The sequence below is a fragment of the Hyperoodon ampullatus genome, assembly GCF_949752795.1.
Source record: "Hyperoodon ampullatus genome assembly, chromosome: 4".
NCBI lineage: Eukaryota > Metazoa > Chordata > Mammalia > Artiodactyla > Ziphiidae > Hyperoodon > Hyperoodon ampullatus.
In genome coordinates this window covers 140,425,255-140,450,864 of record NC_136917.1, presented here as the reverse complement: position 1 = coordinate 140,450,864, position 25,610 = coordinate 140,425,255, and the positions used below count along the sequence as shown (strand labels likewise).

Here is a 25,610-nt window from a genome sequence, read left to right as displayed (position 1 = left end):
TTTAAGGTACAATATGAAACTTATATTTGAATTTAGATATAATAGAAATTACATCTCTTCAGCCTCCATAGAGCCAAAAGCCTCTCTCTTAACCTAGCCATGAAATTCAAAGAGTGAAAAGAGCCCTAAAACCCAGGAAGATGAGAACCAACTCCCTTCTCAGTGGTGAGTGCCATGAGGCATTCTGATGGGAGATCCAGAGATCACTAAGAGAGATTAGTGGGAAAAAAAAAAAATGTAAGAACACGACAGTGGATCAGGGAGAGCGAGCATTAAGAAGAAAGTGGGCAGAGAAGGAAGGAAGGGAGTGAAATCTCCAAGGAGCCCCATCAAAGGTACGGCAGGGTCTGCCTGGACCACCACAGCACAGCCAAGTTAAGGGGCACCACCTGGGGCAGAGTTTGAGTGCCAATCTATCAGGAACTATAACAAGATGAAGAAAACCACCCAGAACTCCTCTTCCAGACAAACATGTATGGTTGGAAGAAACGTTTTGATAACTTGTGTTAAAAGATAAACTGAGGCATATTTAAAAGTTTAAGGGTTTATTTGCGCAGAAATAGATTCCAATCAAGCATCACCAAACCACAGTGATTAGGAGCGCTCCACCGATAGGAGCCAGGAGAAAGACTTATATAGACAAAGCGTGGAAGCAAGAGAAACTAATTATTTGATTGCCTGTAGCTTAAAGCCTAGTCAGCTGTTTGTGATTGATTGTCCTAAGCGTTTTGATTTTGTAACCTTGAGGCATTTACAAGCTTAAATTTTGGTTTGCTTACATAAGCCCCCAGTACATTAGTGCCACATCAGTCTAAGAGCTTCCTCGTTTAATTATTTTAACGCTTGTTTGGGGTGGGGATTGAGAACTCCTAAAAGATGGTCCCAAAGGAGAGGAGGTCAGGTTAAGAGAGTGACTGAATATTTGGGTCCAGGCTGGGAGTGCTCAGGACATGGAGGAAAGACAGTGAACTTTTAAGCTAAGAAGTGGCTTTTCACTTTCTCAGCTTAAAAATGAGATTCAAAAGCTTCAGCTGAAATTGCAAATACTTCCTGAACTTCACCAAGAACCTGAAATGCAACTTTGCAGAAAATTAGTAGAGGAGGGTATTTACCACTTGCAAATAAAGAAAAAAATAACTTCCCAAACTGTATGAAAACATCAGCTGAATACTTATCCAGGGGGATGGCTGAAGACCTGGAAAAAGAATGAGAAAGAGTGACTTCCTTCTATCAAGGGCAGATTATCTCCAGTGAGAAAAACCTCAAGAAAGATGGTTGGCAGCTCTGTCAACTGAGAGAAAGCTCAAAGAGCTAAGTGGGGGAGGGGTGAGGTGAGGGAGATCATAATAGACAAAATTGGTGGAAATAGAGTTTAAATTCCAGCTTTTTCCAAGTGGCCCTTTTGCCCCTGCAGTTCACGTATAGTCCTGGGCAGAGGCCTGAGAGGATCAGGGGAACCACTGGATAATCAAATCGTCGAGAAAAAGGGTAACAGTGTGAGGACCCAAGGAGGCAGGGGACATCCAGGGTTTTTGTTTGTTTTGTTCTGTTTTGTTTTGTTTATCACCTAGTCTTTATTCTTTTTTTAAACATCTTTATTGGAGTATAATTGCTTTACAATGGTGTGTTAGTTTCTGCTGTATAACAAAGTGAATCAGCTATATGTATACATATATCCCCATATCTCCTCCCTCTTGCGTCTCCCTCCCACCCTCCCTATCCCACCCCTCGAGGTGGACACAAAGCACCGAGCTGATCTCCCTGTGCTATGCGGCTGCTTCCCACTAGCTATCTATCTGACATTTGGTAGTGTATGTAGGACATGCAGGTTTGATTCAGCTTTCACAGCAGGGACTCCTGAACATCCACAGCCACAGCAGGGCATCTAACTGTTTTCTCTTTTTAAAAATAATTTTATTTCTTCTTAGTTTAACTGCAGTTATTTAACTGATGCTAGTTTTGCTCTTATCGAGGTTTGATAGAATTATATTTCCCCCCCACAAAATGTTTTGTGAGTAACTAATGCTTATGAACATCTTATTTCAACTACCCTGAACACTCTAGAATTTGTTAAATATAAGTATAGGGACTTCCCTGGTGGTCCAGTGGTAAAGAATCTGCCTTCCAATGTAGGGGACGCAGGTTTGATCCCTGGTCGGGGAACTAGGATCCCACATGTCGCAGGGCAACTAAGCCTGAGCACCACAACTACTGAGCTCAGGCGGCTTAACTAGAGCCTGCATGCCACAAACTACAGAGCCCACGTGCCCTGGAGCCTGCACGCCACAACTAGAGAAGAGAAAACCCCACGCCACAACTAGAGAGAAGCCCGTGCACCACAACAAAAGATCCCGCATACCTCAACGAAGATCCCGCATGCCACAACTAAGACCCGACACAGCCAAAAATAAATAAATAATAAATAAATTTTTTTAAAAAAATTGTAAGTATAATTATGGCATTTTGATTGAATAATCCAAAATTGAAGTTTTATGTGACCAGGTGGAGTCATTTTAAATAATAAAGACCATTTTTATAGGTTATGAGGATGTTATTTAAAATACATAAAAGTCATTTAATTTACCTCAATAAGTTTCATTGGTTTTAAAAGCAATATGCACAACCATCACAATACTGGAGCTAAACTTTTTATGTTGTTTTTGGATGGAATGCCCTATAAATATCAGTTATGTCTACCTTGTTTAATGTGTCATTTAAAGCTTGTGTTTTGTATTTATTTTCATTTTGGATGATCTGTCCATTGGTGAAAGTGGGGTGTTAAAGTCCCCTACTATGATTGTGTTACTGTCAATTTCCCCTTTTATGGCTGTTAGCATTTGCCTTATGTATTGAGTTGCTCCTAGGTTGGGTGCATAAATATTTACAATTGTTATATCTTCTTCTTGGATTGATCCCTTGATCATTATGTAGTGTCCTTTGTCTCTTCTAATAGTCATTATTTTAAAGTCTATTTTGTCTGATATGAGAATTGCTACTTCAGCTTTCTTTTGATTTCCCTTTGCATGGAATATCTTTTTCCATTCCCTCACTTTCAGTCTGTATGTGTCGCTAGGTCTGAAGTGGGTCTCCTGTAGACAGCATATATATGGGTCTTGTTTCTGTATGCATTCAGCCAGTCTACGTCTTTTGGTTGGAGCATTTAATCCATTTACATTTAAGGTAATTATCGATATGTATGTTCCTATTACCATTTTCTTAATTGTTTTAGGTTTGTTTTTGTAGATCTTTTCCTTCTCTTGCACTTCCTGCTTAGAGAAGTTCCTTTAGCATTCGTTGTAAATCTGGTTTGGTGGTGCTGAATTCTCTTAACTTTTGCTTATCTGTAAAGGTTTTAATTTCTCCATTAAATCTGAATGAGATCCTTGCTGGGTAGAGTAATCTTGATTGTAGGTTTTTCCCTTTCATCACTTTAAATATGTCCTGCCACTCCCTTCTGGCTTGCAGAGTTTCTGCTGAAAAATCATCTCTTAACTTTGTGGGGATTCCCTTTTATGTTATTTGTTGCTTTTCCCTTGCTGCTTTTAACATTTTTTCTTTGTATTTAATTTTTGATAGCTTGATTAATATGTGTCTTGGCATGTTTCTCCTTGGATTTATCCTGTATGGGACTCTCTGCCCTTCCTGGACTTGATTGACTATTTCCTTTCCCATGTTAGGGAAGTTTTCAACTATAATCTCTTTGAATATTTTCTCGGACCCTTTCTTTTTCTCTTCTTCTGGGACCTGTATAATTTGAATGTTGGTGCATTTATTGTTGTCCCAGAAGTCTCTGAGACTGTCCTCAATTCTTTTCATTCTTTTCTTATTCTGCTCTGTGGTAGTTATTTCCACTATCTTATCTTCCAGGTCACTTAGCCCTTCTTCTGCCTCAGTTATTCTGCTATTGATTCCTTCTAGAGAATTTTTAATTTCATTTATTGTGTTGTTCATCATTGTTTGTTTGCTCTTTAATTCTTCTAGGTCCTTGTTCAATGTTTCTTGTATTTTCTCCATTCTATTTCCAAGATTTTGGATCATCTTTACTATCATTACTCTGAATTCTTTTTCAGGTATACTCCATTTTTTCTCCTCATTTGTTTGGTCTGGTGTGTTTTTACCTTGCTCCTTTATTGGCTGCATATTTCTGTCTTCTCATTTTGTTTAACTTACTGTGTTTAGGGTCTCCTCTTCGCAGCCTGCAGGTTCGTAGTTCACGTTGTTTTTGGTGTCTGCCCCTAGTGGGTGAGTTTGGTTCAGTGGCTTGTGTAGGCTTCCTGGTGGAGGGGACTGATGCCTGTGTTCTGGTGAGTGGGGCTGGAAATTATCTTTCTGATGGGTAGGGCCACATCCAGTAGTGTGTTTTGGGGTGTCTGTGGACTTAGCATGATTTTAGGCAGTCTCTCTGCTAATGGGTGTGGTTGTGTTCCTGTCTTGCTAGTTGTTTGGCATGGGGCATCCAGCACTGGAGTTTGTTGGCTGTTGGGTGGAGCTGGGTCTTAACACTGAGAGGGAGATCCCTGGGAAAGCTCTCACTGATTGATATTATGTGGGGCCGGGAGGTCTCTGGTGGTCCAATGACCTGAACTCGGCTCTCCCACCTGAGGCTCAGGCCTGACACCAGGCCGGAGCACAATGACCCTGTCAGCCACACGGGTGTATCCACATCAGAAGAGCAAGGAATAGAAAGGGATTCCTCAGAGCTAAAAGCCTCACTGTTGGCCTCCTGGCTGGGTCTCTGCAACACTTAATCCCTTACATCATAAGCTGATGGCAAGTCCAAAGCATTGCTCTCCTCTGACTGGCTATGCCCCTTTACATGGATGATTTAAACTAGGAGTTGCCTCAAAAGACATTTCATTCTGCTATCTAACCACTATTAGAACTAATGACCAAATTTCAATTTTTCTTACACAAAAATCATTTGGCAGATATCTTCCAAGTTTAGATTTAAACTTGGACTTAAACTTAACTACTATGTGCATCAGGCCATGTATCCCCTTTACTTAAGTATGCATTCTACAAATATTTTATTTGGACAGGTATACCTAAAGATAGTTATTGGTAATTTTTTTTTTTTTGCAAAATGGCTGCAATTATTGCCTTTCCTGTATCCACCCTGTTTGCAATTCCTTCCATCAAGAGGTGGAGCCTGCCCCTTCACCTCTTGAATCTGGGTGGTCTTGTAATGCACTTTTCCCAACAAAACAGTGAGGAAGTGGTTGGGGGCAGTGTTGAGCCTCTCCCACTAGAGAGCCTTGCATGCCTCTGCCTCCTCTCTTGAAATCCTGACACTCCCTGAGAACAAGCCTGGTCAAGCCTGCTTGAGGATGAGAGACCAAGTGACAGAGTGAAAAGCCATCCCAACTCACATCCCAAGATGTGAGAGCTCAATCAAGACCAGCAAAGCCACTTTCACCACTTACTGGATCCACAGTTGAACACAGGTACATAAGGGAACCCAGGCAAGACTAGAAAAATTACTCACTGAGCCCAGTCTAAATTTCTGACCAGAAATAGCATTAGCTAAATAAATGGTTGTTTCAAACCACTAAGTTTTAGAGTAGTTTATTACACTACAATAACTTATTGATTCAGGAACTAACACTGTTCATTGGTTCATTCATCCATTCAACAAATACTTCTGGCATACTCTAAGCCTGCCCTGATAAGATATAATATCTCATTTTAGCTCTTCCACAATCTTCAGAAGTTTGTTCCCATTTGAAAATTATGCAACTAAGGGGAAGAGAGATAAACTGAGTTGCCTAGGATCACACAGCTCATAGGTGTGGAGCCAGGATTGAAGCTAGGTATGCCTAAAAGTCTATTTATTCCCTCTACCCGCAACCGAGTTATCGCTAAGAAGGTATGTTATGAACAAGTTGATTTCTCTGGAAGCAAAGGAATATTTTAGACCCAAATCATTAAACTCATGCTACATTATGACATCAGAGTAATCATGGATCTTTTGTTTATGTACTTGTACAGACTTAAAACTGTATTTTGAGAAAAAATCTGACTTCTCCTGAGAGTACCCCACAGTCACCTCCAAGTAACTATGGAAGACCAAGCCACTAAGAGGTGGCTAGATTCCTTAATTTTCACAAAAATATGTCACCCTTACCATAAGCTCACTGTCTAAAGTATATTGATTTCTTCTTAATAAATTAAATAGAATACTTGTACTTTCTGTCCTCAACCAAAAATAGAAATTCTGCTCAGTTAGCTATATGATTCTACTTTTAACAGAAGCCTGTTTAGAGATGGAATATTTACATATATAAGGCTGATTGTTTCAAGAAAAGTAGTCCAAGTATTCCATGGTTTAGGATTTATCCTGGGATTGTGTCCAAATTCCTCTCTCTACACGAGGATGGATGGAGGTGAGTCCAACCAACATAGTTTCATAGGGTCATAGACCTGGTGCCCAGGGTGTCTTTTACCCAATTACTGCAGGCAATGCTGAGAACCAGGAAGCCACAGAACTGGGACCTGAAGTTGCAACTGAAGCCAGGACAATGTGGTTCAATAGCAGATACTGAAATAAGGGAACCAGATAAACACAGAGATAAGAGCAGGGAGAAGTGTGCCAAGAGAGTAAGCAGGAGGTTTAAAAAAAGAAGAAGAAGAAAAAAAGAAACCCTAGTATTTATCTGTTGCCCACAGCTAACTTTTTTTTCTTTTTGCGGTACGTGGGCCGTGGGCCTCACACTGTTGTGGCCTCTCCCGTTGCGGAGCACAGGCTCCAGACACGCTGGCTCAGCGACCATGGCTCATGGGCCCAGCCTCTCCTTGGCATGTGGGATCTTCCCGGACCGGGGCACGAACCTGTGTCCTCTGCATCGGCCGGCGGACTCTCAACCACTGTACCACCAGGAAAGCCAAGCCCCTCACACCTAACATTTTGATGTACCACTGAGGTCTCGCTTTCACCTTATCTGCTCTGAGACACTTCCTGACCACTATACCTAAAGCAACTCCTGTTCACTTTTTTTTGCGGTACGCGGGCCTCTCACTGTTGTGGCCTCTCCCGTTGCGGAGCACAGGCTCCGGACGTGCAGGCTCAGCGGCCAAGGCTCACGGGCCTAGCCGTTCCGCTGCATGTGGGATCTTCCCGGACCGGGGCACGAACTCGTGTCCCCTGAATCGGCAGGCGGACTCTCAACCACTGCGCCACCAGGGAAGCCCCCTGTTCACTTTTTAAATCAACATCATGGATTTTTGTTTCTTTCCTTGCACTTATTATAATTTTTATTTATCCTTTATTTATTTGTTGATTATCTATCTCCGTCTCTACACTGTATGTCCTCTGGGGTCAGGGACCATGTCTGTTTTATTCATTTCTAGTGTTCTCACAGATCCCCAAACATGGTTGGTGCTCAACATGTATTTTTTTAATAAATAGATGGGTAAGTGCTGATGGTCTTAAAAAAGCAGTCCTGTGAGACTATAAGCTCCAAATCAGAAGGAGAATGTCTTATTTGTCTTGCTCGCCTTAGCACCTAGACCCTCAGTAGCTGGTACCTTGCAAGTACTTAAATATTTAGGAACGAATTAATAAATGCTGTTGTTTGTAACCTGGAAACACATCAATGTATCATTCATCTTAAGATACTTACATACATAAATCAGTGGCTTCTAATTTTTTTCAGTTGTGTGGGTGCATATGCATCTACTTTTCCAAATCAAGGTACTTTTTAATGGATTCTAACATTACTTTCTTTACACTCCCTTTGTTAGTACGGCATAGTAACATAAGTTATTTCTCTCTTATGGTTTTCCAGGCAGTTTCTGAGCAAATGTTCAATGAGTCTATTCTGTTTCTCAATCAGATGGTATTTGATGAATAAAACTGTGAATACAACTGTGAAGACATTCCCTTTTTAAAGACGAAATCATGGGAAGCTCATATAGTTTCTCATTGACAGATATATCTCGAATTCACTAGGATTCTTTCCAAAAAATGCTAACACCTATAAATTGGAAGAGACGCTTATGACTCATTTCAAACTAGAAAAATCAAGCTAAATTTTCATGATTTATTTCTGGTATGTTGATTCATTTATTTATTCTGACTATGCTGGCACTATGGAGAAATACACACATGCACACACACACGCGCGCACACACACACACACACACACACACACACTAGATTTCTTTCTCCAAGAAGCAGATAATGCAACAGGAGAGAAGGGGAGATAAGATATCAATTCAAACAGCCCTAAGAAATGCCAAAGAAGTCCAGCATGGTCCAAAGTGTAATAAAAGCATAGAGCAAGGAAAAGTAGGTCATGTTGATTGATATGATCAGTGAATGCACCATGGAGAAGGCAGCATTTTAGGTGGATCTTAAAATGAGCTTGTTTAAATAACCTATTATGATACAAGTGACACAGAACATGATTAGATATAGACGTAGGTATAGCTATAGATATAGATATAGATACACTAATTGGATAAAACCAGCAATTTGAAAGGCCATTTTCAATATCCCTATGTGTTGTTACTAATGTCAAGGAAAGCATCCTTGGGTAGCCAGAAGTTTCATCTCTTGAAAGATCTTTAAAAATTAAATTATGTGTGTGTGTACATGTGAATTTTGTGAAATTAATGAGGAATAAACATGAGAAAATGACATTTTCAAAATGTTTTGATGAGCAATATCTTATCATAAGGCTAGTTTAAAAATCTTAAAATTTTATCTCTGTTATTTAGTCTACCTCTCTTATTTTTAAATGAAAAACAAAAAAAGACTTGGGAAGTCCAACCTTCCCAAATTACTAATAGGTTAGCAACATAAAGAGGATTTCCCCCCTTCCCCCTGCCACATTTCCCACTTTCATCTAGTTATCTTGCCACCATGCTATAATACCTTTCAAATAATAAAGTACGAATTATTCTATTACAGTTTACATTTTTCTGCATGCCAAACTTTGGGTTTCATAGAAAAACCAAATTAAGAAAAATAAATCTCCCATCTCCTACTCAAAAAAAAAAAACAGAAGTAGATAAGGCAAAGTTGGCAGTGGATATACTTTCAAACAGTCTTTGAAAAATATTTTTTAATTATAATAATTAATATTTTTAACACTTACCTTATGCCAGGAGGTACATTATGCACTTTTAAAATGCATCATTTCATTTAAACATTGCAACAGCCCTATGAGGTAGACATTAATAAATTAATGTCTATTTTACAGGCATAGAAGCTGAAGCAGGTATAATTTACAACTTGCCCATGATCACCCAGTAGGTAAATAAAAGAGTTGCGGGTTGGATCCACGCAGAACCCATGCCCTTAACCACTAAGCTACCAAGACAAAACTCTGTAGAAGAGAGATAATATCCATTAACTGACTCTGGACTGCACAGAATGCGTTGTATCCACGTTTTCATCTCCGTCACCAAGCATAGTGTCTGGTTCTTTATAAGCCTACTTTATGTTGTTAGAATAAATATGGATTATTATTTATTCAATAGTGCTGACTCATAAATCAAAACTTAACCCAATGTGATTTATTCTTTGCTCAGGAAATAATTATTTATCTGACAGTCATTAAGTGTTGAATCATATTCTAGAAACTACATGAAAATACCTAAGAAGACCAAGGAAGTAAGGCTGAAGGAGGTAAGGCTGGAGGAGAGGCCCTAGGGCAGAGCACAGGTGGGACCAGGAGAAGGGCGGGACCAGGAGAAGGGCGGGCCCATTGTTGGGGGAACCCGCTTCCTGGGGAAGGGACCGCAGTCAGGGGCGGACCAGCACCAGGAGGAAGCCGCGGGGGGGCGGAGCCTGAGGGAACTGTGGGAGACAGCAGGTACGCTCCAGACCTTTCGTGGGCGGGTTCGGAATTCCCTTTTCCGTGGATATTCTCTATTTAACACCTCCTCACAGCCTCCTGAGTCAGAACAGAGTTCCGACCCAGCCATTTCTCCCACGCCTGAGGCTGCTGGTCCTGCTATAGAGTTGGACTGCTAAAAACAGCAGGATGCGAGTGGAGGAAACTGGAATCCCCGGGCCTCACGACTGAGGGTGAATTCATGCAGGGTGGCAAGGAGCGGAGGTGGGGAGATAACGCAAGCCTGTCGTTGGGCTGCCGCGGGCCGGCCTGAGCAGGGTAGGGGCGAGGGCAAGGCGGCGACACAGGAGAAGGGCACGGAAGGAAATGGGGCTGCCACCCACTGTGCGGATGGTTGAATCTGGGGCTGTGGAGGTCACAAGTCAGTCCCTTGCTTCTCACCAAGAATTTGACGATCCCTGAATCACCAGCTTGTCACCTAGTTCACTGGGCAAGAAGACCATACAGGCCGAAAAGATCTTGACCTTGTCCTTCGTACATCGGAGGAGGGGCAATGAAGACACTTAGAAACAATCAGATGGCTTGGCCAGTGTGACAAAAGGAATAGCATGTGATAACAGCCAGCGGAATGTTAATGATGATTTTATAAGGATGGTTTTATAATATTAGTGATGGTTTAAAAACACCTCAAGGGTCTCATTAGCGGGGAGGAGTTGGGAGAAAATCAAGCTCAAATTAAAATGAGTTTAGTTCAGGAGCCGCGTTCTGAGACAAAACCCTAGTAAAACCTTTTTCATTTAAAATGTTAGGAACTACAGGACTTCCCTGGTGGCGCAGTGGTTAAGAATCCGCCTGCTAATGCAGGGGACACTGATTCGAGCCCTGTTCCGGGAAGATCCCACATGCAGCGGAGCAATTAAGCCCGTGCGTCACAACTACTGAAGCCTGTGTGCCTAGAGCCCCAGCTGCGCAAGGGAAGCCCCCGCTCGCCGCAAGTGTGCAACAAAGACCCAACACAGCCAAAAATAAATAATTTAAATAAATTAAAAAATAATAATAATAGTACAATGTTAGGAACTACACAGAGAGCGGCTAGGCCCGTGAGCCATGGCCGCTGAGCCTGCGCGTCCGGAGCCTATGCTCCGCAACGGGAGAGGCCACAGCAGTGAGAGGCCCATGTACCGCAAAAAAAAAAAAAAAAAAAAAAGTCTACAAGTAACAAATACTGAAGAGGATGTGGAGAAAAGGGAACCCTCCTACACTGTTGGAGGGAATGTAAGTTGGTGCAGCCACTATGGAAAACAGTGTGGAGGTTCCTCAGAAAACTAAAAACAGAATTACCATATGATCCAGCAATCCCACTCCTGGGCATATACCCAGACAAAACTATAATTCAAAAACACACAGGCACCCCTATGTTCATTGCAGCACTATTTACAATAGCCAAAACATGGAAACAAACTAAATGTCCATCAACAGATGAATGGATAAAGAAGATGTGGAACATATATGCAATGGAATACTACTCAGCCATACAAAAGAACCAAATAATGCCATTTGCAGCAACATGGATGCAACTAGAGATTATCATACTAAGTGAAGGAAGTCAGAAAGAGAAAGATAAATACCATATGATATCACTTGTATGTGGAATCTAAAATATAGCATAAATGAACCTATCTAGAAAACAAAAACAGACTCACAGACATAGAGAACAGATTTGTGGTTGCCAAGGGCAGTGTCGACGGGGGGTAAAATAAAATAAAATAAAATGTTAAGAACTAAAAAAAAAAGTTGAGAGGGAGGATTTTGCATCATTAACTACCTCAGATTATCCTATAGATCAAAACAGTATACAGTTCAAAAACAGTATATCAAATCATAATGATTTCTAAACTTTACCCCAAAAGGAATTTTACTGCATTTATCATGGGTTACTATTACAGTTACTCTCCTGTCTTTAAGGATCAAGTTTTAACTATTGAAGAGTTTTACTAGTATATGTGATACAGAGGATAATAATTCAATAAACTGAAAATACACGGCTAAAATTCAGATTGAAAACCACTAATAGTTGTTAATGCAATATAAAAAGAGGAAGGAAATTGGATTTCTTTATGAAGTAACAAATTGTCAAGCAATATCTAGGTTTTGGTGTACCTCATTTTAAACACTATATCCCCAAAATTACTTTGAGTAATTACTTTAGGAATTTTACTTACCTTTACTTTGGACTACTTGTCACTGCCACTTTCACACACCAGGCATTGGCACATGCCCTTTCCTTAGTCTAGATTACCTAAATTTCAAATTTGTATTTTCTCCTTCCTCTTTGCTAGAGAAAAGTCTAAAGACAAGTATTTCATACTTTTACATTATATTAATCCTGATTCTTCTAGACACTCTCCCACCCTCAAATGTAAATGCTTACTGTTTTTCAAAAGTCAATTTCTCCATCCTAACTAAATGAGTTTACCTCTGGAATTCTGCAGAATTTCTTGTGATTGGTTCCATAGAACTAAAACTGAAACTCATTCTTCACTTCAACAGTTAGTTGGCTATATCCCAAAGTATTCTTATACAAAATAAGAGAATAGAAATACTTAGCAATTCCTTTGAGCATATTAATTTCCTTATGTCCTTTATTTACCAAACAGCTTACCATACAAAATATGAAAAATATTCAATAATTGTATTGTCTACCCAGGCTGCTATAACAAAATACTATAGGCTGAGTGGCTTAAACAAGAGAAATTTATTTTCTCATAGTTCTGGAAGCTGGGAAGTCCAAAATTAAGGTGCCAGCAGGCTTGATATCTCACGAGGGCTCTCTCCTTGGGTTTCAGACAACCACCATCTCACTGTGTGCTCACAAGACCTATCCTCAGTGTGAACATGTGGAGAAAGAACAAGAGCACTCTCTCTCTTCCTCTTCTTATAAGGCCACTGTCCTATTAGATTAGGGCCCCACCTTTATGACTTCATTCCTTAATTATCCTTAATTAATCTTAATTATCTCCTGAAGATTCTATCTCCAAATACAGTCACACTGGAGTTTAGAGCGTCAACATAAGAATTTGGAGGCGCCACAGTTCAATTCCTAGCAACAGGCAGACTACCAAGAAATGCAGCAAAAAATATTTGTGGCATGATAATTAAATATTATAAACATCTTAAATTGAGAATACCTATATTTAAAAGTCATGCATCAGATTTAGTAATGCATCAGATTTTAAGTACAGCCGTACTGATGGCAAAGAGATGAGTGTTGAACAGTGGCATAATTTGATTTTTGTGTAATAGGGACAAATAATTTCTACATATGCACATATCATTGCACTAATTTTAGATTGGTTTAGAGAAAACTTGGCTGGTGTGGGTGTGGAGAGGAGTGAAGAAGCCTTAATTCATTTGACCATGGTCAATACTGGGGGTATAATAAAAATTCTCTGAGTGCAATGGAGCTCAAGTAAGTACTCCATGAGTGGAGTACAGAAACTTTAGTATTTGAGCTATTACCACTATTATATGCTTTGTATATTGTTTGTTTGTTTTAACACTATCTACTCTTCATTAGTTTAGATATGAATCAAAGCAGTGAAGGATGTATGAAAAAGATTAGCAATGTGAATATTGACAAACTTATAAATGACTTCTCACAGATAGAAAAGGTACGTAATGATATCAAACAGTTGTAGAATATAAGGAAAAGTGGAACAGATTTTGCCAATGGAGGGAGTTGGGAAGAAAAAAATGTACAAAAAATAAGCAAGGTAAAAATAATGGAAATGCATTTTGCTAAGCCCCTCTCTCTCATTTTTAAAATCTGTATTTAAAACATGTGGTTTTGGCTCGTTTATACTAATACATCAAAATGTTTTGGGGGCAAGGGAATAAATAATTGATACACTTTTGCTAAACTTAAAGGGGAAATACATGTGTAAGTACCCAGGATGTCCATAAATTCAAGAATGGTTTAGTAAGAATTGAAGTAGACTCAATCTTCAATCTCTTGCCATTATGACTAACTCTTAATTTTTTAGTCTTTCCTATTTTATTTGTTCCGTTTTCTTCTTTTTTGCCTAAAAGCAGACTTGTTTAAAGTCCCCCTCCCCAACTCTGGACAAATTACATGGTAGACCACCCCCACAAGTATATATTAGGGTTTTTCTCTCCTTCTCTGTCTGGGAGAAGAGTAGGAATAGCTGTTGAGAAATGTAGATGGATAAATTAAAGACTTGGGAGGTGGATTTGTGAAACAGGAATAGGAGCGGGAATAATACCTACTTCTATTTTCTCTCCTTTTCTTATCATCCTTCTCTATTCCTTCTTTTCCTCTGTACAATGTAGTATTGCCATAATGAAAGAATTTTCGTGACGATGGGTATTTTGAGATAACATGAGCTTTTTTTTTCAACGATGAACTTTGGTTTTCTTAACCAAGTGATTCTGACCAAAGTAAGAGAGAAAGAGAAGGAAATAAGCACTTTGGTGGGAGAGGAATTTGTACAAAGTATTTGAAGATTAATTTGGAATTAGCTCTTATATTCTTAGACATTTTAAATAAGAAATATTGTTCATTTTTTGATGTTATAATGGTATTGTGATTGTATTTTTGAGTCATCTCTTAGAGATGCATATAAATGATAATATTTATGGATGGAATAATATAATGTCAAGGAGTTGCTTTGAGATAAATTCAAAAGTGATGAGACTAGGGATTGGGTAGAGGTATAGATGATACAGAACAGGTCATGAATTGATGATTTTTGAAGGTGTTTGAAGGATACGTGGCAGCTATTACACTATTCACAAAGATATCAAAGAGATATGTTCAAGAATATTTATTCATTGTCTATAATAGCAAAATAGTGGGAACAGCACAAAGTTTCCTCAATAGGGAACTATTTAAATAAATTATATTCATAAATGAAACAATGCAGCTGTTAAAAAGAATGAGGTAGACCTTTATGTGCTTATGTGACATCATCTCCAAGAAAATAGTACTAAGTGGAACATCCAAGGTACAGAACAGAGTAAATATGACCCTTTCCTACAGTTGTATAGTCATAAAACATTTTGGAAATATTTATAAGGAATTGTTAATCGAAGGACTGGAGGTTGAATAGTTGGAAAGAAGGAGGTTCAAATTATATCATATTTTTACTTTTTATAACTTTTCATAAGTGTTCATCTGTTTTAACTTTTTACCATGTTACTCTTTAAACTAAAGATAAATTAGAAAGTTGGCTTATTTAAAAATATATGCCAGGCTTAATTATTAGACTCTCAGGTATTAAATGGTTTGTATTTTCATTAGTCTTCATATCCTTAGGTAAAAAAAAAAAATCAAAATAGCAGCATTGATTTAGTGATAATATGTATTCTGTTTCTTCTATAGAGGATGATAGAAAACAGTGGAAAGAACAATATACTGGATATGCAGTTGGAAAAAGCTAACTCTTTATTGAAAGTAATGCAAACAAAGGAGGTTGCAATTAAAGAAGGTTAGTTCTTTGCTGCCTACAGAAATAGTAATTCTAATGAGTGTGCTTTTTGCTGTAACAGTGATTTTACACTTGTAAAATATTTTAAATTCACATAGAACTTTCCAGACTATCATTTCATTTTATCCTTAATATAAACCTGAAAGACAGCTAGGACTGTTATTACTATTCCACCTCGGTAATGAAGAAACATGAACAAAAGAAGGTAATCTGTCTGAGTCCAGTCAGCTAAGAAATGTCGAATCCAGCAACTTCCCTGGATTTGGCAGTCCAGTGGTTAAGACTTCGCCTTCCAACACAGGGGATTCAGGTTCAGTCCCCGGTCGGGGAGCTAAGATCCCACATGCCTCGCAGCCAAAAAACCAAAAATATAAAACAGAAGCAATATTGTAACAAATTCAATAGACTTAAAAAAAAAAATGGTCTACATCAAAAAAATCTTAAAAAAAAAAAAAAAGAAATGGCAAATCCAAGGCTCAGTCCAGGTCTTCAAACACATGGAAAAAGTACAGTTGAATCCCTGCCTCATAATTACACCAGAAGAAATGTCAGATGGGTCAAAAATTTTAGTGTTAAAAATGGGCTGTCCTAGTCTGAAGCTCTCCCCTCGCTTCTTGGACATCCACGCTATGCGCTCGGCTCAGCTCCCAGCAGCCGCCATCCCCACTGCCTCTCCTGCTCTACACCCTCTCTGTGCACCCGTTAGCCCTCAGGGAGCCTGGGAGCCTGGGCACCCAGCCTGGCACGGTGCTACTCATTGAGAAAGCGGCATTGCTCTGTGGCACAAAGGTCTGAGACTGCACTCAGATGAACCAGCTGCAGTGGCAACTTTGCCCCAGGCCTGGTAGTGCTGGGCTTTCCATGCAACCAGTTCCAGGCATCAGGAGAACACCAAGTACCAAGATAGCCTGAATTCCCTCAAGCCCATCAGAGATGGTCACGCTTTTCCAGAAGTGTGTGATGAATGGCATGCAGATGCACCTGCTCTGTGCCTTCCTGTGGAAGGCCTTGCCCTAGCCCACGACAACCGCTATTTTCAACAGATTCCAAGCTCATCACCTGGGCTCTGTGTGCTGCAATGATGTTGCCTGAAAGTTAGAGAAGTTCCCCAAAGGTGCGTCTGTGCCCAGCATGGAAGCCCTGCTGTCCCAGGCTGTCCCCTCCTACCTCTGCTGCTTGCCAGTCACAGTGCTGCCCTCTGTGGGGGTCTCATCCATAACGTATTTCCTCTACACCTGAGTGCAGAAGCCACCTGATAACCAGCAAGATCCCCCTAGACAGATGCTAGTCCTGTCCATCCCAGCCTTCCCTTTGCCAGACCGAGGGTCCTTACTAATAAAGAGTTGGGCATCAGAAAAAGAAAAAAAGAAGAAGAAGAAGCTGTATACATATAATTCCTCACTACGTCAACTGAGAGGGCATAAAATCAGTAGAAACAAACGAACCTAGCACCAAGATCTTGGTTTCTAATACCGTCTTATAATAAAAGGAACCAGGGCTCCTTGAAGAAATGGTTGATTCTAAGACTGGCACAAGAAATATATAAGATGAGCCCAAAGCATCTTGTAGTACCAAAAAATAAGAAAATGCTCAAAAAGAAAAAAAACTCCACAATGATAGGGGTATGTTAAAGGGATAAAGGACCCAAGCGAAAAAGTTCTCAATGACCAAAGCTGGAACAATTTGAGCAACAAAATAGATAAAGTAGTATTGGATTATAACCCAAAGTATATAATAAATATCCATGAGTACATACTGATAAAAATAAATGATTAAATAAATAAATAAATGGGGGTGAAGAGATAAATCTCTGCAGAATTCCAAATAACTTATGTAAGTGACTTGGCCTCAAGGAAGTATATCATAACACCCCACTCATCAGGTGTGGGCTGTGTATAGTGACTTTCTTCACTATAGGGAAACATACAGAATGGAAAAGGAGGTGGTGGAGAGTAACTATATAGTGGAAAAATCTGACATACACGACCTAAGGCAAGTAATCAAGGTCAACTTGGTGTAATGTTGATAGTATGTACCTTTGCTATGATGTGATGAAACTGGCACTTTACCTCTATGTTCTTCCCCCCCATAACCTCATCTAATCATGAGATAAGCATCAGACAGATTCACATAGAGGGACATGCTACAAAATACCTGGCCAGTACTCTGCAAAACTGTTAAGGTCATCAAAAACAAGAAAACTCTGAGAAACTATCACAGCAAAGAGGACCCAAGGAAGACATGACATCTAAATGTAATGTAGTATTGTGGATGGAATCGTAGAACAGAAAAAGGACATTAGGTAAAAATTAAGAAAATCAGAATAAAGCACAGATTTTAGTTAATAATAGTATATCAACATTGGTTCATTAATTATAGCAAACATACTGTACTAAAGTAAGATGTTAATAATAGGGGAAACCAGGTATAGAATATTTGGCAACTCTCTGTAATATATTCCCAATTTTTCTGTACATCTAAAACTGTTCTAAAAAATAAAGTTAATTAAAGGTCAAAAAAGGAAGCCACACACACAAAAATAAAACTGGAAGAGAATATAGGGGGGTTTGGTTTTATGTTTTTAAGAACTGAGAAAGCCTTTCCAAGAGTGACATCTATCAGTGGATATCTGGTTAAATAAATTATGGTATGTTTATTTAATGAAATACTATGTAACTGATAAAAAAATGAAGTACCTTTATATGATATAACATAAACTCCCACATATAGTAAATGAAAACAATGTACACAACAGTATATTATAATTTTTATAAAAATATATCTTAATGCACACACAAACACCCTCTCCCCTACATATTTGTATATCTCTGGAAAGATAAACAATGTCCCAGTAAGAGTGCTTGCTTTGAGGGGAGGGAAACTGGTTAGTTTTGGGGCAGAGATTGGCGAGATAGTCACTTTTCACTAAACTTGTGTTTCATGTGTATGTATTACTTGAAAAACATAATCAAATACTTCTTTAAAATCCAGTTATACTTATTCTAAATCTAATGGCCTTTTTGCTGAATAATACGCAGTAGAAGTGAAAGAACAAGTGAGAATGATATCTTAGAAAGCAAAATGTGTACTAATTCACTTAGAGAGGAAGAACAAACTACATATAATGATTGGACTTGTTCAACAATAAAGAATGATATCTTGATATTTTATTTTCTTCACTTGATACCAGATAAACAATGTCTTTGCCAGCTCAAGATGGTATAATATTGATATTGAGGATCATATACTATTAAAAAAAAACCTTTTCATACATAATTGTATTTAATATTTACAACTGCTTTATGAAATAGATATTAATGCCCAAATTGCTTGTTAATGATAGAGCCTAAATGTGACCTCAAATTAATTACTGATTTACTAAATTATACAGTATGAGCAGTAGCTTAATATTCTGAGCTCTAGTTTTAAAGAATTGGATAGGATAGTATACTTCAAATTACACTGTAAAGTCCAACAGAAATGATAATGCAGGTAAAGATTTGCAAAGAGAATTAAAAGCTATTATTCTAAAATAATGAATGGTATTCTATTGATACCTTTTGAAGAATTCCTTATTGAGCCAGTTTCCTTTGTTTTTTGTTTTTTTTTTAAAAAGTGTGTTGAGAGAGCCACCTTGTGTTCTAAATTTGAAAATACACATTTTGGGAACATTAAGTGTACTTTCAGTTTCAGGGCTCTGTTTTCAATTTGCTGATTACTGAGATACCATATTTCATAAATGCTGGATTCATGCTTTTTTTTTTTTTGCTGTACGCGGGCCTCTCACTGTTGTGGCCTCTCCCGTTGCGGAGCACAGGCTCCGGATGCGCAGGCTCAGCGGCCATAGCTCACGGGCCCAGCCGCTCCGCGGCATATGGGATCCTCCCGGACCGGGGCACGAACCCGCGTCCCCTGCATCGGCAGGCGGACTCTCAATCACTGCGCCACCAGGGAGACCCTGGATTCATGCTTTTAAAGGCACAAAGACAAGTGATGGCAGGATCTATGCCTCCATTTTTAATTGTAGCAGCTAATACAGTACGATACATGAAGCAGGTAATGTCAGTTGTCACTTAACCATCATTCTATTACTGGGAAACTGCAAGAGAAAAAAAAATGGATGATGGTGGGAACTTTGTCTGAGTTGGTTGTGGGGAAATTAGAGGGGGAATGGGGAGGAGTAGAACCTTATACTTGCATAAAGATTTTAACTTCTACAAAATACTTTCATTTCTATTAGTGTAGTTGAAAAAAGTACATGGAGACTGAGTGCAGGACCTCTAACTGAAAGGTGAAGTTTTGAATTCTCCCCTCACAGTACTGGTTCTTTCACTTAGTTAATAAATACAAAAACTATTGAACACCTATGAAATAGTTACCACTTTAGAAGCAAGGAATATCAAAATAAATATCCTTACCTGAAAGAGTTCACTATTTAGTGGGAGAAACCACAAATAACTAAAATGTAATGTGAACAATGGAGAAAAGCAATATATACAAATTGTTATGGGACACAGAGGAGAGAAATAGTAACAACAACAACAATGTTGGATATTTGTGAGTGAATTTAGAAAGTATATTTTTTCATTTGTTTGTTGGAACAGTCTAATATATGAGAATAGTAGCTTACCCAGAGTGTCATAGCTACAAAGTAAAGAAAACTCTAATCTGGTTCCTCTGATTCCAAATTTCATGGTTTCATCAGCATATCCTACAATTCCTGAGGAAGTACTGAATTAAGAGCACAGGATTTGAAATGCGAAAAACCTATGTTCAAAACTAGACCTTCCATATACTGTGGAATCTTTGTTAAGTAACCAGACCTCTATGGGTGACTTCCTCCCTTTGCAAAATCACAATAATTATACCAACTTCTCAGTATCAGATGGAATACTGATTATGATGTTTATAATGTACTTAGTGTAATGCCTGACAGGGTAAACATTCAATAATAGTACTTTATTATACCTAGACAATTTTTATTGTTAGACACAAATGTGGTATTTAATATTTAACCATCAAAACAGATACCCAACTAAAATGGAAACTAGTCAGTGTATCACACTAATGCATAGTGCCTGAATATTGGCCGTGGGCCTCTAAAACAAAAAGAAAGAGCTTAAGGTTCAATATTTATTAGCTGTTAAGCCAAACACATAAGAATGAAATTGCCCTAATCTTTCTCTTTAAAAATATTGTTATTCTTGGGCTTCCCTGGTGGCGCAGTGGTTGAGAGTCCGCCTGCCGATGCAGGGGACGCGGGTTCGTGCCCCGGTCCAGGAAGATCCCACATGCCACGGAGCGGCTGGGCCCGTGAGCCATGGCCACTGAGCCTGCGCGTCCGGAGCCTGTGCTCCGCAACGGGAGAGGCCACAACGGTGAGAGGCCCGCGTACCGCAAAAAAATAAATAAATAAATAAATAAAATAAAAATATTGTTATTCTTTATGAAGTTTTCATCATTATATATTTAGCTAGTATAATTATAAACTTAAACTAGTACAACCTGGGTTTCTCAAATTTATAGTAAAAATGTGATAGCAATAACTATCACAGAGTCTGTCTCTGGCTCTGTTCTTGGCCTCTTTCCAGGGCCTCCCACCTACTCAAATTACTCTGAAGAAGTGGTCTTGCGCTGGTCTTCTTGGTGGTAGTAAAGTAGTTAGAATCATTGACTTTGGTGCTGGACTGCTGGAGTTCATGTTGTAGTTCTACCATCTACTATTTATAACTTTAGATAATTTGCTAAACTTCTGCATATCAATTTCCTCATATGTAAAATGAGGCAAATACTAGGACCAATGTCATAGGGTTAAGAGGGTTAAATGATTTAATATTTGCAAAGCACTTTGAATATCAATACAATATTATTTTCACACCACAGTTTCTCCACTTATTCCTTTCTTACTATGATATTGCCTGTCAATCAATCAATCACTTAACAAATATTTATGGAAAGGCTATTATGGACCACAACTGTTCTAAGTACTAGGGAGAAATAGTAAACAAAAAAGAAAATAGTCCCTGCTATCCTGGAACTTACAGCCAAGTGGACTGATTTAAGTTACAGAAGTTTCCACCACTGTTGCTATCATCAGCTGTTGCTGGTGATAACCAAGGGTATACTGAAAGCTTATATGCACATGTCAGGGCACTAATGCTTGCAAAGGAGGTTCCATCTCCCATTATGCAAGAAGACATTGGCACCAAAGTTGCTGATGCCTTATAACTCAGCACATTAAGTTTTTACTCCTTTTATTGCTACTCCCTTGCTCTAGGACTCAGGCAAAGAGGACAGGTTAGAGGACAGTGAGGAAGAAAAGCATTATCTTCTCCCAAATGACACCTTCTCATCGGCTCTATTTTTGAACAGAACTTAATGTTCCTTGACTCTCTTTCCTTAGAATGTTCTTTTATGGAAAATTCACTTGGATACACAGCTCATAGTTCTCCAGACATGTCCAAATGTGCCTTACTTCTAGGGCAGATGTTGCTAAGTCACATGGTGGGGAATCCCTACATACTGGGTTTATCGTGCCTTAGAAAACTCATTACTAAATCCTGGAGTGCATTTGACTTAAAGAGTTCTTAAAGAGTGATTAAAAAGTATTTATTATATAATTTATTTTGAGATATCTGGTTGCTTTATTAGGTCTTATAATTATCAATTAAATATTATTTTAAGTATCTCAACTTTGAGATAATAATTCCAAAATGAAAGCAAATAATATTCAAATAAATTTATCTTTTATGTTTTAGAATGTGCTACTCTTCATAATATGATAAAAGGGCTACAACAGACCATTGCATATCAACATAATTTGAAAGGTAAGTTAGAAAAAAAAGTAAAATCTAAAAAAATATGATATATTTAGGCATCTTTAAGAATAGAGAGTTTTCATAAACAAAATGAAAAGACAACCCTCAGAATGGGAGGAAATATTTGCAAATGAAGCAACTGACAAAGGATTAATCTCCAAAATTTACAAGCAGCTCGTGCAGCTCAATATCAAAAAAACAAACAAACCAATCCAAAAATGGGCAGAAGACCTAAATAGACATTTCTCCAAAGAAGATATACAGATTGCCAACAAACACATGACAGAATGCTCAACATCGTTAATCATTAGAGAAATGCAAATCAAAACTACAATGAGATATCACCTCACACCAGTCAGAATGGCCATCATTAAAAAATCTAGAAACAATAAATGCTGGAGAGGGTGTGGAGAAAAGGGAACACTCTTGCACTGCTGGTGGGAATGTAAATTGATACAGCCACTATGGAGAACAGTATAGAGCTTCCTCAAAAAACTAAAAACAGAACTACCATACGACCCAGCAATCCCACTATTGGGCATGTACCCTGAGAAAATCATAATTCCCAAAGAGTCATGTACCACAGTGTTCATTGCAGCTCTATTTACAATTGCCAGGACATGGAAGCAATCTAAGTGTCCATCATCAGATGAATGGATAAAGAAGATGTGGCACATATATACAATGGAATATTACTCAGACATAAAAAGAAACAAAATTGAGTTATTTGTAGTGGGGTGATGGACCTAGAGTCTGTCATACAGAGTGAAGTAAGTCAGAAAGAGAAAAACAAATACCATATGCTAACACATACATGTGGAATCTAAGAAAAAATAATGTCATGAAGAACCTAGGGGTAAGACAGGAATAAAGACACAGACCTACTAGAGAATGGACTTGAGGATATGGGGAGGGGGAAAGGTAAGCTGTGACAAAGTGAGAGAGTGGCATGGACATATATACACTACCAAACGTAAAATAGATAGCTAGTGGGAAGCAGCCGCATGGCACAGGGGGATGAGCTCGGTGCTTTGTGACCACCTAGAGGGGTGGGATAGGGAGGGTGGGAGGGAGACACAAGAGGGAGGAGATATGGGGATATATGTATATGTATAGCTGATTCACTTTGTTATGAAGCAGAAACTAACACACCATTGTGAAGCAATTATACTCCAATAAAGATGTTTAAAAAAAAAAGAAAATAGAGAGTTATTACATCTCTGACCATAAATTTCTCTTAATCTGGTCTAGTTAAGTTCATCATCTAAGGGCAGCACTCCTTACTACTTAATAATACTTCCTAAATTATTGTGAAATAAGAAATATCATGCTGAACAGAACAATTCAGTCATATCGTGACAAGGACATCAGGGTTTTATAATTGATTATAGTAATTCTATTACTTTTGAAAGGTTAGATGTATATTTATTCTCAGTAGTATTCTTGGTCTAATAACCCTGTGTTCAGTTTTGAAGGATGGGTATTACTAGTAATCACATGATGAGTATTCTATTCAAACTTCAGTGATAGTTTAGTTTACATTTTAATTTTTGTCATAAACTAAGGTTATGTTTGTGTAAATGAAGCCAACACATTCAGCTTATCTTATTTTTGTTAGTCATGCTAACCCAATCAATAGGCCTACCATTTACAAAATGAAGCAACCTAGTGTTTTGTCCTGTTCTGATTTAGCTACAATGCAGTGTTAGTGGGATTTTCCTCTTCTATATTGGAGTTTAGACTAAATTGCCTCCAACGTCCCTTCCAACATAAAACTCACATCAAACAGGAGTTTTTCATCTTAGTCCTCTGCTTTTATCACAAAGAAACAACTTTACATATGCAGGTGAGATACAGTGGTGATCTTATATGCTATTTATTTGATTTGATGTGTTATTCCTTATAGTCTTTATAATATTCTAATTGAGATGTATCTTTTCTTAAGAATTATTATTAGTTCTTACTTTTTCCCCATTGCTTTCCCTTAAAATATTTCCTCAAGTGTTGATGAAACAAATATAGAAATTGTATAAGAAAACTTCCCACTTACATTGTCAAACAGCATCTGCAGTACATAAAGGACTCATTTCCATATTAATACATCACTAAAGCTGTTCTGGAGATCAAGAAGGGTGATAGATAGGGGACCATACCATCTCCACTATCTTTTCTTTTGGTTAATTCCTGCAGACGTCTGATCGCCATTTGTCCATTAGATTTTCACTTCACTTGGTTCTAGCATTCGGCTCATTTTTTCCCAGCATTCATTCGATCCCCATCCCACACCTGGTTTGGGCTTTCATTTGCCCATCTCAATGCTGATGGCTCAGAACAACTTCTCCCTTCTCTGACTAAATACAATGCCTACCTGCACTTTTTAAAAACTGTGTACGTTCAAAATCCTTTACAGGATTCAAATGGTATTTAACGCTTTCCAGTATTTTGTTCAAATAAAACATCTACCAGAAATTAATGTTAAATACTTTGAAGTCCCAGAAAGTCAATTATAATTCAATAATGAATATGTTAAATGTTATTTCTTTGTAAGAGGAAATCAAATATCAACCAACGGTCAAGAGCACCATCTTTTCACAGATATGGTAGTACAAATTTTTTAATAACCCATTTCTGAAAATAGATATCCTATGGTGTCTCTCAGGAAGAAACAGCAATTCATTGATTTCATTTTTCCAGTGTTTCTACAGGCCTTGGTTTGGGCAAAGTGATAGATGTGAACTACCTGTCTTTCTTCTCTTTCATCCATTTGATTGTCAAGATTGTATGGTTAATTTGCTTATCTAGGCTACAGTGGTTACAAATGTCTGCCTCCCCCGAAAGTATTTCCTCTTCTTAATAAAAACGTGATTTTTTTTTTCTGACATCCATTCTTCATCCACACAATCATATGCCTCAGTGGAAGCTAATTACACCCCAACTCCAACAGAGGGCTTCTGGAGTAATTTTCCTCTCTTCCAAAAAAATGTTTTCTTCTAGTTGTTGATAAGTCTGCATATAATGCCTGAAATTGTTGCAGACTCTTTGCTTTCAGCTTGAAAATTATGACAGCTTGAGGATAGCAGGAAGACAAGACTAAAAAGACATGGTTTCTTGACAGCATTATTGAACTAGTGAATCAATTACCCTCTAGGCTTAAGAGTTTCTTCTACCACTGTAAGAGAAATGATACCTCCCTTTACTCTCATCCATCAATCTTTTCAGTAGGGGCTTATGGGCTGTGTAAAAGATGATCCATTGAGATGCAGAAAGAAAACAATGAAATTCCTATTTACATTTATTTTTATCTAAAAATCAAGGCAAATAATTTGATGAAAATTTAATAGTGGAATGTTATTCCTTACTCTTTCTGTATGTCAGTTATGCATCATTTATAATGCACAAGATTCCTCTTCTCCCAAGGAGAGTGGGAGTTCTAAAACTAAACAGTTGCATCTTTATTTTTTCTCCAGTCTCAGTGTATTGACATG

General features: G+C 38.3%; 1 protein-coding gene across 1 annotated transcript in view; it reads left to right on the top strand.

Annotated features, from left to right (window-relative positions):
• Positions 1-13,384: 13,384 nt before the first annotated feature.
• The window catches only part of CCDC152 (coiled-coil domain containing 152), a gene marked incomplete at both ends in the record, with an annotated part of 30,959 nt that continues 18,733 nt past the window's right edge, over positions 13,385-25,610 (top strand). Inside the window, 3 exons of the mRNA XM_079703676.1 lie at positions 13,385-13,471; positions 15,202-15,307; positions 22,066-22,134. Coding sequence (XP_079559802.1) covers positions 13,385-13,471; positions 15,202-15,307; positions 22,066-22,134 — 262 coding nt within the window. The remainder of the gene's footprint in view (positions 13,472-15,201; positions 15,308-22,065; positions 22,135-25,610) is intronic.